The sequence below is a fragment of the Balaenoptera physalus genome (genome assembly GCF_965194825.1).
Source record: "Balaenoptera physalus genome assembly, chromosome: 7".
Lineage (NCBI taxonomy): Eukaryota > Metazoa > Chordata > Mammalia > Artiodactyla > Balaenopteridae > Balaenoptera > Balaenoptera physalus.
The window spans coordinates 45249840-45265356 of record NC_138886.1 but is presented as its reverse complement, the minus strand read 5'-3'; the positions used below and the strand labels follow the sequence as shown (position 1 = coordinate 45265356).

At 39.2% G+C, this 15517-nt stretch overlaps 1 protein-coding gene across 3 annotated transcripts in view; it reads left to right on the top strand.

Annotated features, from left to right (window-relative positions):
* Nucleotides 1-15517, top strand: part of RORB (RAR related orphan receptor B) — a 352150-nt gene that overhangs the window by 277178 nt on the left and 59455 nt on the right. For all 3 annotated transcript variants that reach the window (XM_082471044.1, XM_082471043.1, XM_082471042.1), the window contains 2 exons: nt 4222-4363; nt 12635-13036. In XM_082471044.1, coding sequence (XP_082327170.1) covers nt 4222-4363; nt 12635-13036 — 544 coding nt within the window. The remainder of the gene's footprint in view (nt 1-4221; nt 4364-12634; nt 13037-15517) is intronic.

Sequence of the window (15517 nt, the reverse complement as noted above, 5' to 3'; positions counted from 1 at the left end):
GTATGGGACTTTAACTCAGTACTGCCAACGGCATCCGCGTTTGCCTCAGGCATCTGTGTACTTCACAGTGCAAGAGGTGACACCTTTTGAAAGGCCTGCTAAAGGATTCTTGTGCCTGCTGCTGACACTCAGGAATTCTTGCTTGGTGGGTGGGTGGGTTGATTTTCTGTTCTTCGGCCTTTTACATTTTTGTCATTGTCTAACTCATCAGCTGGTGCTTAAAAATGGATTAATATTTAAAAGCTTCAATTATTCACATTGACAGAGATATAAATACTGATTTGCTGTTTTAACAGTTTTGTGTCCAGTAAACTCCAGCACATTTATATCAATATGAAACGTTAAAATAAAGATTATAAGCTAATGGCCCTGTATTTATTTATCTGCTTGAGAAAGCTGTCGAGATAGCAGTTGCAATATGCATGTGACCATCCTTTATTCTCATGTTCCAGAAAAATAAAAGAAAACTGGAAGCATGGAATGTTAAAAGTGGAGCAGATAATCTCTGATCAGTTAAAAATCATCTGCCCCAACTTCATCAATGAGATCCTGAGGTCTAAACAAGATTATGTCATATGGCCAATGTCACTAATCTAGTTAGTGAGAGAACGTGGCCAAAAACATGTTTCTTTGTTTGTTTTTCATTCTCAGTCTAGTGTTCTCCTCCACAACAAATCCAACCAATTCTTCCAAAGACAAACTAATTCCTATGAGCAAGTTGATTTTTAAAACACAAAGCTGGAGGAATAGCAGTTAACATAGACTTAATCTGTAATAAGAGAAATTTGAAACTTAAGAGTAAATGTTTAAATTTAATCCTTAGAAGGAAAGAAAGGGTGAGAGACTAAATATCAAGGGGGAAATGAAAACAGTTCTGCAATTTTAAAGGGCAGTATGTAACCAGAACAAATGAAATGCAGCCATAGTCCAGGAGGGGAAAGTGATAGACTGGCAAAGTTATTGGCAAAAGCAATTATATTTTTGATCAAAGATGCAAGCAAAGTGAATCATTAATTTAAGGTCAGTAAACTGAAGGAGATGCGGCACAATCAAAAATTCTAAGAACCAACTTTAATCTTACAAGACATTCAGATATAAATGAAACAAAACGTACTGTAACTCAAATAGTCATGCTATGTGAAAAATGGGCAGTGTCTTCATAATAGTCTCAAAAATTATGATTCCTGGAATTGGAACTGGAGGGAAGAAAAGAAAAAGGACTAAATGAGAATAAAGTAGGGGAGGGATGCAGAGGGGGCAGAATAGCATGAATGTCCTAACCCATCAACATACTGACTGGCTTTAGAGGTGATTAGCAATAATCCATCTTTGAACATCATGAGATGTGCCTTGTATTCTGTTCTTCTGCAGACCTATAATTAAGAACTGCACGTTATTCACCTTAATGCAATTTTTTCAACTTATCACAAGAAACGGTAAAGCAAAATTACGAATCAGCAATTTTTTACCCTCCTAGAATAAGTTATTACTTCCTCTGGGCAGATAGACAAACAGTTTTCTTCATAAACACTAATAATTTTGTTTTCATTTTTTTAACTTATTTTTTAATTTTTTTGGCCATGCCACGTGGCGTGCAGGATCTTATTCCCCCAACCAAGGATTGAGCCCACGCCCCCTGCAGTGGAAACACAAGTCTTAACAACTGGACCATCAGGGAATTCCCCTAAATACTAATAATTTTGGAATCAGACACCTCTCCAGTGAAATCACTTCCACCGTGTTAGTTTATTATGCAATTTTAAGAGCTCTGGTCTAGTTTACACTGTACCCATGAAAAAATGTTTTGTAGCTCAATGTCAAAGTAGAAATGTTTTGTGTTTCATTGTATAAAGCTGTATTTAGAAAATGTCTGATTTCAAAATATGAGGCTATGGTCATGTTAAGGAACTAAACATCTTAAGCAGTGATTTCCAAAAAGATTTAACTACTGAACAAATATTTTCCATCAGGTCAATAGCCAAGAACGAGTATTTAGCCTCCTGTCATCTTTTCTATTTAAAGAAGGAATCCAGGATCAAAGAACTTATGCTGTTATTTTGAAGCATATTCTGAGGTTTTAGTCAAAATGACACTGTACACCACACCACTTTTTTTTTATTTCATGGAAAAACGCACATTTGTAAATATGCTACATTTTTCTCCAAATAGCAAACTCAAGAAATTCTGCTCAGAATAAGATATCAGTGTCAGCACATTTAGTATCAACCTCTGAATTTTCATAATACTGTTTTCAGATCAACATAAACAACCCATTTTAAATAACATCATTTCCGCTTGTGCACTTATTCAAATTCCTTTTCATCCAATAAAAATTTAAAGCGAAATCTCTTTTTCATGCCAGAAACCTCATTTGCGGTAATGAGCAACAGGTAAGCAAGAAATGCCTCACAATTAATGTCAAATTGGCCTTAAATTAGGGCTGTAGCTATGACTTCAAGAAGTCTTTTCTGTCAACTCCTTTGCTAAGTGGCACTTAAGAGTATCCACAGGTAAAAACCACACAATTCTTTTGTAAAATGTAAATTCCAAATCGTCTTCAATCAAGACCAATGAGCTGAGGTTATGCCTTCTGACAGCTTTCATGGTATATGAAGTACATAATTTCAACCCCTGGGGGCTTAGATGTGATCTCTTGTTTAAGGGCTCCATGAGTTCATGCGAACTGGCCAATTGGATATCTTATTTTGCCGCCACTGGTTCATTAAATAAATAATACGCATGGATCTGTGGGGGCAAAACTAGCTCTTGTTGTTGAATGGCTTGAGGATGACAACCACAAAACCAACTGGCACTCCTCTCTAAGGAGGTACTTGGCCACTCTTCCTTTTCTGAGGCTTTTCATAAGGTTGGCCAAGCTCTCTGTTACAGTGCCTTGCCAAGCCATATGGAAGCCTGAGGCAAAAGGAAAATTGATAATTTTAATTCTGTTTTTATGTAAACTTTTGGGGAGTTTTCATTAATGTTGATTTTTAACATGTAAAATCAGTGTTAAAATGTTTATCCTGAGTACCACATCTTTTGGCAACCCTTAAATGTGTGACCAAGGTGATTGCCTCACCAGTCTCACCCTAGTCCCAGCCCTGCACTATCCTCCCATTGATAGTTGAGGAAACTGTTTGACAGAAGTCAGGTGGCCTCTTCCAGGCCTCTCAGCGAGATGGGCATTGCGTGACCATCCTGCACCTTTTCTAGGCTTCCTCCTTCCGAGAGATGATAGTACAGGATATCTTTTCCTAAAATTTCTCTTGGTAAATCTATTTGTAGATCACTGCTTTGTTTGTAGCACTTTGCACTTTTGCTGTATTGTAATTCAAGGACAAGGAGTGATGAGGGAAACTAATTAAATAGGTGAATGAATGGGTGAAGGATACTTTCATATCTCTGGAGAAAATGTTTATTTACCCCAGTAGGATTTTTGGTAAGATAACTAAGGTGGGTGGTATCCAAAGAATTAAAAAAATAATAGACTCAGCTGTGGGTTTATTTATACGGGTGATGTATGGTCCAAGGCAGTTCATTTTGTACCAGAAGGACCTAAACGTACTTGCATGAAGACCTCCTAGATCGCTACAGCCTGAGGCCAAGCAGAGAGCATTCATTCAGCTTTTACTTATTGTCTGTTTTTTACTGAGCAGTTTTTATACCATATTTCCTTTATTCAAAGATGTGGTTGACTCTAAGGTACATCACTGGTTAGAAAAACAACCTTCCAGATACATTCTGGCCAAATACAAAAATTTCCAAATGGATAAAAATGCATCTTAGAAACTAGGAAGATAGTGGCGCATATTGAACCCACACTACTCAGTACCCAGAGTTCCTCACTCCCACAGCACTTGTGACATACGCCTGTGTTATTGTCCCCATGAAGTTTTGTCATAGGTGACACTCTCCTCTGCCACTCCCTTCCCACTGCTCTCTGTGGGCAGGAACTCTATTCTACTTTGCATAGGACAGCACAGATGTCTTTAGTACACATCGATTGAATGAATGAATGAATGAATGATACCTTCATATCTCTGCAGAGAGTCCAAATTTTCCCCAGCAGAAACATCTGTAAGCAGTCCAAAGAGAGGTAGCCAAAGAATTTTAAAAAGTGAACTCAGTTAACGACGTTCACTGTAGAAAATGTAGCTATCATCTCTGTTAATGGTCGCTTCTTATAAATTTATCTCCCTCCCATTCTCTTTCTCCCTCTAGGGATTCTTTAGAAGGAGCCAGCAGAACAATGCCTCTTACTCCTGCCCGAGGCAGAGAAACTGTTTAATTGACAGAACCAACAGAAACCGTTGCCAACACTGCCGACTGCAGAAGTGTCTTGCCCTAGGAATGTCGAGAGATGGTAAGGCATCGCCTTCTTATTTCTTACTTAAAGGCTTTCAAAATAGAGAGCTAGTGGGAAGCAGCCGCATAGCACACAGAGATCAGCTCCGTGCTTTGTGACCACCTAGAGGGGTGGGATAGGGAGGGTGGGAGGGAGGCGCAAGAGGGAGGGGATCTGGGGATATATGTATACGTATAGCTGATTCACTTTGTTATACAGCAGAAACTAACACAACATTATAAAGCAATTATACTCCAATAAAGATGTAAAAGAAAAAAAAAGCTTTCAAATGTATGCTTTTTTTTTCATTCAAAATTATTTAATTACAAGGCTGGATAACTGAAAAAGAATTTTCCATTAAAAACAATTTCAGAGCTAGAAAGTATAAATAATATACTGGCTAACAGGTATATGTCACTCTAGGGCAGTGACATGATTAAACAGAAATGGCTTGAATCTTATGGATGCATCAAATGGATGCTTTGCTGGAGTCTGTTTAAGCTGCTGGAAGAATTCTAGACAAAGGGATAAGAAGAAAAGAAAACCACATGCTGGCAGTGTATTAAGAGGAAAAGTAAGAGCAAATAAATATATAGTATTGCCTATAACATAGGAAGAAAGGAAAGACTTTTCTGTAGCTCATGGAGCAACCTGTGCTAACTAGGTTGGGTGAAAGCCACATAGTCCTAGATCTAAAGGTGACCACTTGTCCAAGTTTGCCTGTGAATGAGGGACTTCCTGGGATGTGAGATTTTCTGAGCTAAAACTGGAAAGTCCCAGGCAGACCTGGACCACTTGGTCACTGGGTAAGTCTGACTGGTGCACAAGTTGCTTGGTATGTGGAGATGCTAAGGCACAGACCTTGCTTCTGTAGGAAGCCCAGAAGCTCCATTAATGGATGTGGACTGTTCAGAGGCATGATGAAGATCGAAAAGGCTGTAGCAGAGCTCCATGTCTTAGAAGGGTTCTATAGATGGTGTCCTTTTCAGAATAGACTCAAGTGTGCACTCCACCTTCACGCCCAATCCATATGGATGGCTTGGCACCCCAACTGAACTTCTTAGATTAATGAAAGAGGACAAATAAACTCACACAAAGAATTTCATCTAGCTTTGTGTCCATTTTTAAGTTTTCATCTAAACGAATTCTTTCCCCACTGACGTTGGCCGTAGCACTCCTGTACTGGGTTATGAGCAGCCCTGTGTCCTGGGGCCATTTCTGTCTTGTTCCCGCTGTATCCTCAGGGTCTGGTTAAAAGCAGGCACCTAAGTGTTTGTTGAATGAATCATGGAATTCTCTTTTACCGAGAGCCTGAGACACAGACAAAGCCCCTGATACTTATTCTCTTTATGTGAATCACTGTGGATTCTGTGTCTCTGGTCACACTCCCTGTAATGAAGTTCAAGGCAGTGTGGACCAAAAAAGAAAAAAAAAAAAAAAAGAAATACTTCTAGATTTTAAAGAAATATAGATAATTGGCATGCACTATCTCTTGGTATAAAGGGATTTTATGAGTTATTGAATTAAATGCGGGCCTTTTAGTCATTTGGATAAATTTAGCTCTGCATAGATGGTATCTAAACATATACACTGTTTACTTCTTAGCTTGCATTCTCCAGATAGTTGCATCTTGAATCTTTGTTTACCATTTCTCTAATTTCCAACCCACATAAACTTGTCTTGCACAAAAGTATACCAATGAGATATATTTAACCCCCAAAATAAAAAGAATCTGACGTTGAGCCTTCCAGTTTATAGGTAGCTTCTAAAGCTACAAGATGTAGGTTTCCAAAACTTTTCTATGTATTAGCTGATTTTGTTTGTTTGTTTTTCTAGATTTGCTAATCACATACATTTACTCTTAGGGTAAATTTATAGCCCTGTGTACTTGCACATAACTAAAGTGAAGAAAGTGGAGGGTGGAGGTTAAATGGTTTTCAGAATTTCTTTAGTGAAATTCTGTGGGAATTTGAGTTGATAATTTTGCACTTCATTTCTGTAATATGGAGGCAGCATAATAATTGACACTATCTGAAAAGTTCCATTAATAATTCTACAGAGAGACTAAGCCATTGAGTATTTGCCTTTGTTGCTTCTTCCTACAATAAAAGGAAGTATCTATTTGCAAAGAGAGATCATGTGGGTCTGTGCTGGTGAACAGAATCATGAGCAAGGGATGGGCATATGGTCCAAGGCAGATTCAGTGATGTCAGCCCACAAAATCTAAGAGGTTGTCTGAATCTCATGACATAAAAGAAGTATATTGTCGGGGCGGGGGTTGGGGCGTGGGGATCATTTATGGATAGAGCTGCAGTCTCTTCTCAAGGGGGAAGAAATTTACTACAGCATAAACTTCTGTGCAAGAAAAAGCAAGATGGTATCTAAGGCTGCTGAGGATTAAGGCTAATGACCCATCTTAATTTTAGGTCCAGAGACAGTCTTGAGGCTTCCAGGGACATCTTTCAAAATGCCTCCTAAGCATGGCTTGTGTCAAATTAATGGTGAGGAGAAATGCTCAGGAGTGATAATAGCGGCTGGGAATGAGGAGAAGAGGCTTCAGCAGAAGAAAAAAAATGATTCTCTCTAAGGGAAAACAAATTCTTCTTTACTGTTTATATAGAGGAAGTTTGTTATAAGCCTTGAATATATAGGGTACTTTAAACTAAATAAGTCACACTAATACCTGGGAAGCTAAACAGGTTTTATCTCCTATTGATAAGTAATGCCTAGTATGTGGTATCAAAGGATTATGAAGCCCTGAGGTTATGGGTAATTAGCTATGTCTAGTAAGGGCTCAAGAATGAGAGGTAGTATGTGTCCTGCCACTAATTTATTATACCTACCTTCTACTGATGAAGCAGATATTTTCAAAGTGCTTTAGCAGTAGTACCAGTAGCCAAGGTAAGGTGCCCTCACACCTAACTTCTATATACACACCACCCAGCTTCCCTCAGACATAAAGTAGCATCTTCATTTTAATATTTGTATTTGTTTTCTGTCAGTTATGCCTGGCTCCAAGAATATTTACTTCACCATACCTGGTCACTAAAACAATATGACTGCTAGTAGATGGCTTGATATAACTGTTGACTCCCCTGGACTTTCATTCTCTCCTGAATTTCAGCTTCTATAGTGGCGTATTAGTCATGGGAGATATATGAGTAGACAGCAAACTCAGCAGTAACAGATTTGTTCGAATTTAGCATTGGCAAAGAATCAAAAGCCAAATCCACTTGGAATACATACACATGTGTTTATGTGTATAAAAAGGTGAAGGTATTGCATGTATACATGTGTGTGAAGTGATGGCATGCATATGTGCACTGAATCTTCTCCACCATTGTATTTATTTCTTTTTTTAACTGGACCCTTCACAAATGTTAGTTGCCGGAATCTTCAGTGTCAGTTGTATTAGCACTACCAAAAAAAAAAAAAAAACAGAAACATTTTGGCATCAATAGGAAGATATTACACCCCAAAGAAAAAACATTATACTCACCTTGCAATAATGAAGTATGTGTCCTCCTAAGTGACATGCCTCTATGAAAAAATGGAAGCTGCCCTACACGGGCAGGTGTCACAGATTTAGCTTCTTGTTATCCAGAATGGCATTGTCCAATATGGTATCCACGTGTTGCTATCTAAATTTAAGTTTAGATTTATTACAATTAAATAAAATTTAAAATTTCGTTCTTCAGTCACACTAGCTATATTTCAAGTGCTCAAAGCCACATGTGCCTTGTGGCTACCATATTGGAAATTGCAGGGAACATTCCATAATCACAGGAAGCTCTGTTGGAAAAGAAGTGAAGGGGAAGAGAGAGAATATTTTAAAATTATGAATAGGGTTGGGTAGACTGAATCAGATTTTTTTCAACAAATCTTAAAGCACTATAAAAAGGCATAGCCTTGAAATTTTAAAGTTAAATTAAGACTAGTTTCCTTGATAAGTAGTGAGATATAAACATAAAGAATTTCACAGCCAAAGATAGTAAGATAAAATAATTTCCAAAAGGACTATGGAAAGTCATAGATGATAGTTCTACAACAGGGTTCCTCTTGATATCAAAAACATGTGTCTAGTAGTCATGTGGTAGGAAGCAGAAATCTTTGAAGAAGCATCATCTTTGTTTTATAGTTACTCCAAAAACTTCCATTCCATTTAGAATCCCACAATTCAAATAGATATGAAAAGATTTCCAATACTTTTGCATAAAATGGTTCTTTGCTAGTGTGGGATCAAAATGAGGGTTAAGAGCATATCATGAGCAAATACTATCATCACTGAATATTTATAAAGCACTTGCAATGTATACAAATTGTGCTGGTTTCTTTGAGAGCCAGCAGTTTAACAAGAGGCTGTCTCCATACTCAAGTGAATCTCATTAACAGAATAATTCAAGTTTGAGAGGGTCAAACACTTAAAATATGTGCCATTCTGATTAATGGGTAGTGGTAAGAAGAAAGCAGATACTTGAAAATATAATAGTAATATAGCCTTTGTTAAAATAGGCCCATGAAGTCATTTGTAGAGACGTGGATGGACCTAGAGACTGTCATACAGAGTGAAGTAAGTCAGAAAGAGAAAAACAAATATCATATATTAACGCATATATGTGGAATCTAGAAAAATGGTACAGATGAACCAGTTTGCAAGGTAGAAATAGAGACACAGATGTAGAGAACAAACGTATGGACACCAAGGGGGGAAAGCGGGGTTGGTGGGGGGATGAATTGGGAGATTGGGATTGACATATATACACTAATATGTATAAAATAGATAAGTAATAAGAGCCTGCTGTATAATAAATTAAATTAAATTAAAAACATAGGCCCATGAATACAATAAATGTATTTACAAATAGTGACAAGAAATTATTTTTATATCAGGAAAGTTCAGTAAGTTTATTTTGCCAAGTACTATAATTTTTTTCCAAATATGTCACCACTTTTATTACTGGAAGGGGCATAAAACTGAAACACTGGCTCATCAGTGTTTCTGAAATGAATGGAAAATTTATTCTAAAATAGTATTATAGTCACTGTCAGCAAAGTCCTTGATTTAGGATGAAGCCTGATAATTCCAAAATGTTGTGGAGCTTTAAGATTTTTCTTTGAAAATATTTAAATTGCTCAGTGACTTGATAAGTCAATTTTTTTGGAAGAGGCATAACTATTCACCATTGAGTGGGTTTTCGGGTGTTTACCAGGGCAAAGAGCTTGGCAGCATGCTTATTTGACACTGTTAGCTTTGATTGTGTGGTCTTATGGTTAACAGCAGAATTCTGAACCTAAAATTGTTCAGTATAGGGTCCTGACTGGGCTCATTTCCATATCTGCTGTCAGCTACAGGTCAGTTCTACAGCTCTCCTGATTGTAGTTGGCCTTGCCTGAGATGGTTCTGCTCTGTTTCACATATCTTATCCTTCCGCAAACTAGTGTAGGCATGTCCTTTCCATGGTGAGGCACTCAATCACACAAGCACTTTTTAAGCCTCTGTTTGTGTCACATATGTCAATATCCCATTGGTCCAGAGCAGATCACGTGACCCTGAGTCAAGGGGATGGAGCAGGATGCCTGCACAAAATGAAAGGGCACTGCAAATTTACGTGGGGTAGAGCAGGCAAATAGGCAAGAAGCATCAGGGTTATTAACGCAGTCAACCTACCACAAGGTGTATTTCACCTAAAGTGTATAGACATCTAAAGCAAGGTTTAGGTTTGGAAAAAGGTTTAAAAAGAGACACTACATTTTTGTCTCCATGTCAGAAGAGTTGCTCGTTCTTAATTTTTTCTCCCTATAAATTTTAAATGAATAAATGCAAAACTATTCTACTAAAGTAAGTCAGAAAGTAGGTCTACTCCAGCCAAAACAAAAATCTTAACCTACAGCAGTAGACATAAATTTTGGATTCACCTCTCTATCTCTGTCACAAAGAGCTGTTCCGAATCTACAGGAATGCAAAGGACAGGGGGTGAGCAAATGGAGAAGCATGTGACATTTCTTGGGGGGAAAGAAATTTTTTCTGAATCAAAACTTACCATGATTTATTTTTTTTCGTATACTAAAAGGGTTTTTTTCCCCCTAGAGAATGATATAGAGTAAATTATTTGGAATGATAAAGATAGAAAGCTTTCTCTAAAAGCAACTACAGAATTCTGTCCATGGACAAACTGAAAATACCACTGCAGTTAGGAAGCAAATATATTTGTCTCTGAGAAACAGAATTTAATGTCCTGTCTCTACAAAGTTAAACACAATGATTCAAAACCCTATAAATTCCATACATATGTGTTAGCATACGGTATTTGTTTTTCTCTTTCTGACTTACTTCACTCTGTATGACAGACTCTAGGTCCATCCACCTCACTACAAATAACTCAATTTCATTTCTTTTTATAGCTGAGTAATATTCCATTCTATATATGTGCCACATCTTCTTTATCCATAGCCACATAGCACAGGGAGATCAGCTCGGTGCTTTGTGACCACCTAGAGGGGTGGGATAGGGAGGGTGGGAGGGAGGGAGACGCAAGAGGGAAGAGATATGGGTATATATGTATATGTATAGCTGATTCACTTTGTTATAAAGCAGAAACTAACACACCATTGTAAAGCAATTACACTCCAATAAAGATGTGAAAAAAAAAAAGAAATAAAGGAACAAAATCATAAAAAAGAAAAAAAACCTATAAAAATGACAGCTGAGGTGGAATGGGGAGTTTGGTCTGGATTAACCCGATTACTTGTCTTTATTCAGAAAAATTAGTGGATAATTGCCACTTGGTTTTCCTACTTAGGCAGTGTCAGAAAGCCAGAACAGAGGTTTTTAAAGGTTAAGGAGATAGGAAGAGTTTGGGCTGCTCTAAATCCATCCCTCACATCCACAATCCAGCAGGCAGAAAGGAGGAAAATGGCAAGCCTCAGGACACACACCTGCATGCAGTGCTTCCATTTACTCCCTGTTAGCCAGAACTTCATCAGAGAGACACACCTGGCAGTGAGGGAGGTTGGGAAATGTGGTCTCCATTCTGAACAGCCTATGCTCACATAAACTTTGGTAGCTCTATAACCACTGGAAAGAGAAAATGAATATTGGAGGAATATCGGGAGGTAAAACGGCAGCTGTTTCACAACAAGAATCTCTTCTGTGGGCCCTTGGTGCTGGAGAGTTCTTAAGCACTTCACCATTTAGTCATTCTCAGAAGTTATTCTCATCAACTCTACTGACTGAATCCAGAAATTGGACCTATTTCTACTCTCCATGTTCTTCTTCCCACATTCTCTGAGCTCCCACCACCAGCCAGTGACGGGAACAGTGTCACAAAAGAAAAGAAAGCAGAATCTCAAAAGGGAACCTCTAAGTTTACCGTAGTCCCTACCATTAACATGAGCCGAATGACATCATGCTTGATGATTCAGATAAGGTGGCCCCTCGACTCCGGACGTTCACAGCCTTAAACGGGAGTTGACAGCATGTGAGGCAAAATGTCTCGATCCACAACAGTTCAGGAGGTTAAGCTCTATAAGAAACAGTGAATTCAGATCAAAGCATATTTGTATTACTCTGTGACCACTGACAGAACCTCTTTCTCCTTCTTCCTCTGGATGGTTAAGGATTTTTCCAGAAGAGAGGGGCAGTATAAAACTTGGGGACAGTAGAATAAGAAAGGAAGGGTTACCGTTGTCTCACTTGCTGGGTATTGTATTCACAAAATTGCTGTTTTCCAAAGATTGTTTTCATTTGATCCCAAAATCCAATCGAAGGCAAATGATGTGCTCTACTTGAAATTGTGTTTCTCACCCTGCTCCACATCCTTGGTCTTACCCAACATGCTATTTAGAAAATAGTGAAATAATAGGGTCCTATCTGGCAATCTAGAAATCCTAATGCTTAGGAGGGAAGCTAATAATGAGTGTTGGTCTAAATTTGAATAGGTACTATGTGGTAGTTTTGGGTTTTTGTGAAATTTTTTTTTTCCCCGCAAGGAAGAAAGAACGAGGAAATATGCCTTCTAACTTCGTGTCAATGAGAAATACATCTATAAGTGTGTACATTTCTTCCTAGCTTAGATCTAGTTCTCACTAGGCACATAAACCAGTGCAGACACCCATGAATATAACCTTTTATCAAGTGTGGAGTGCAAACGAATGGACTCTTGGGCTATGGTACTGGGACGTTGTGCGTTTTATGTTGAGGGGGACAGCCATCCACGGGCCCTTGGACTTGAGGTGGTTAACGGGAATGAGAACCTCAAGCGCTGTTTTCTGCTTTTGTCTCCCACCCAGCTGTGAAGTTCGGGAGGATGTCCAAGAAGCAGAGGGACAGCCTGTATGCGGAGGTGCAGAAGCACCAGCAGCGGCTGCAAGAGCAGCGGCAGCAGCAGAGCGGGGAGGCGGAGGCCCTCGCCAGGGTGTACAGCAGCGGCGTCAGCAACGGCCTCAGCAGCCTGAACAGCGAGGCCAGTGGCACGTACGCCAACGGACACGTCATGGACCTGCCCAAGTCCGAGGGTTATTACAGCGTGGATTCCGGCCAGCCGTCCCCTGATCAGTCAGGACTTGACATGACTGGCATCAAACAGATAAAGCAAGAACCCATCTATGACCTCACATCCGTACCCAACTTGTTTACCTATAGTTCTTTCAACAACGGGCAGTTAGCACCGGGGATAACGATGACTGAAATCGGTAAGTGGAAATCTCCTTCCAGCTCATGTTTGGAAATTCTACTTTGAAATTGCCTTGGTTCTGTTTAGTAAGATCATTTTCTTAGGTCTAAGTTGAATTGCTTGCATTGATGGCTTCTAGTGAGAAAACGAATTGATGTTAAAATATCGTCTAATAACTGTCACTGTTCCCATGGCCCATAAAATTTATTTCAAGCAAAGGAAGAAAGAAGAAATCATAAATAGAAAGATGCTATCTGTAAAGAACAGATGCTATCTGTTGAATTTGGGTTCATCACTGAAGGAAAAATGTTATTGGTATAAACAAGAAAATTTCAGCAAGTGTTCAAAGTGATGCTATTAAAAGTGAAATAGCTAAGGGATATAGAAGCAGTATGTAGTAACTGAATGAACAGGGTTCCAACTCTCCATCTAAGATAACTGGGGACAAACCTCAGTTTCCTTCTTTGTAAAGGCAGAGGGGTAGACCAGAAGACCTCTAAGGCTCTTGTAAATCTGAATTCAAGAATTCTACGTGGGAATAGAGTCTGAATTACTGGCAATAAAAAGAGTGTGGTCTGGAATGTTACAGAAGGGCAACAAATAAGCCCCTCTGAGCAGGGCAAGTCCCAGGCACAGTTGCATCGGTTGCAGGCCCTCCTGCTTCTGCAACGTCCTTCTTAAGGAGTGGTCTTCAAGAGTGCACTCTCTCTTCTGACCTGTCGCAGCTTTGTTTTACCCTGTTAAGCTTAGGAGTCTGGTAACTGTCTAGTCGGTTGATTGTATTAACTAATTGCTGTAAAAATATGGATGTAGGTTTAACACATTACCCTCCTGGGTAACAGAGCTGCATGTTAACAGCGGCCCGGAGGAGCTAGCAGGCAGTGGCTACAGCAGGCGTCATGCAGTACTTAGTGCACAGGGGAAGCAGTGTGGAGCTCGGGAGTCCTTGAGGCTTCCTCACATCTTGCCCTGAGAGGTGGCAGAAAAGAGTGGTGAAGAACCAGGCTACCTGAATTCAAATCCTGGATCTGTCGCCTATTATTTGAGCTGAAGCAAGTTTCTCAATCCTGGTTTGCTCATCCTATTTTTTTTTTTTTCCTCACAAAATTGTTAGCTCACAGATCACACAGTTGTTGTAAGAATTAAATGAGTCAATACTTGTAAAACAGAGCCATGTTTGGCACTCCGCAAGCGCTCAGTAACTCTGAGCTGTTCTCACTTGTCCACCACGTGTTCAATCACCTTCTCTGTCTAAACTGTGAGTAGGAGCCTAAAGCCTACGAGTGTTTTAAATAAAGTTGATGTGAACACATAACGAAGGACACGCCATATGTATCTTGGCTACTTCTACCATCTGGTTGAGGAAGAAGTGACGTGACACAGTTATAAAACCTGAAACGTTATTTTTCTCTCTTAGCAATTCAGCCTGTGGCAGGGAGTAAAGAAGTGGTTGACATAGCACCTGTGACGACATCCACAACTGAGAGACATAGAAAACTACACATCAGCTCTAATAACAAAAATATTCATTATGTTGCTCTCCTTAACCTGTGACTATGTCGCAGGCACTTCACACACATTTAATTTTCACAAGCATCTTACATGATAAGTAAAACTGTTACTCCCATTTTACAGATGTGGAAACAGAGGCTCAGAGATGTCTCATGACCTGCCCAGGGTCCTTTGGTTACTAAATGATAGAGCCAACTTCCATCCCAGGCTGTCTGATTCTGGAGTCCTTGTGCTTATCCATTATCCTGCTACTTGCTATGGGCTTAGTATTCACAAACTGCGTTGTCAATCAATAGGGGACAATCTGTTTAAGTGGAGTCACTAGGTCTTTCCAAAAGGACATGTTAAAAGGGAAAGGAAATAGGCACCATTTTTTGCTTTTATCCTACTTAGTATCTAAGTTCCTGAGTCTGCTATTGATTGGGAACACATGTTTAAAACATACTGAAACAAAAACAATTGTTGGGCGATCTGATCCATACCCAAAAAGGAAAGACTTCTAAGAATGCAGAAATCACAATTTCTTTGTGATTTAGATTCAGTAGGAGGTATTACAGAAAGAGAACTACAGCCAGAAACATGAAGTTCAAGTAACCCTACCCAGGTCATTCTCCTCCTGGCCTTGAGTCTATTCCTCTATGAACGAGAGAAACTCCAAATGCATCCAGATTTTCTACACAGACATTGACCCCAAAATGAACTAGCATTTATTTTTGTTACTTATTTCAAGATACTATTAGTCTTTAGAGATCTCTAGATCTGCCTTAAATTTTGGAGGTTTCTTCCATCAGACTTTTAGGGATGCAATTAGGCTGTCCTCCTAGTGCTCTCAAATTTAGCAGTCTCCTAAGCCTAAGTATTGCCTTGGTTCCCATTTCGTTAAAACGGCAATGCCATCTAGTGGACACAAACTCCTTCGAGTGTCGAATGGAGGTACCTAGAAGAGCCACAACAATGAGATGCACTACGCTTTCCTGCACCATCCAAA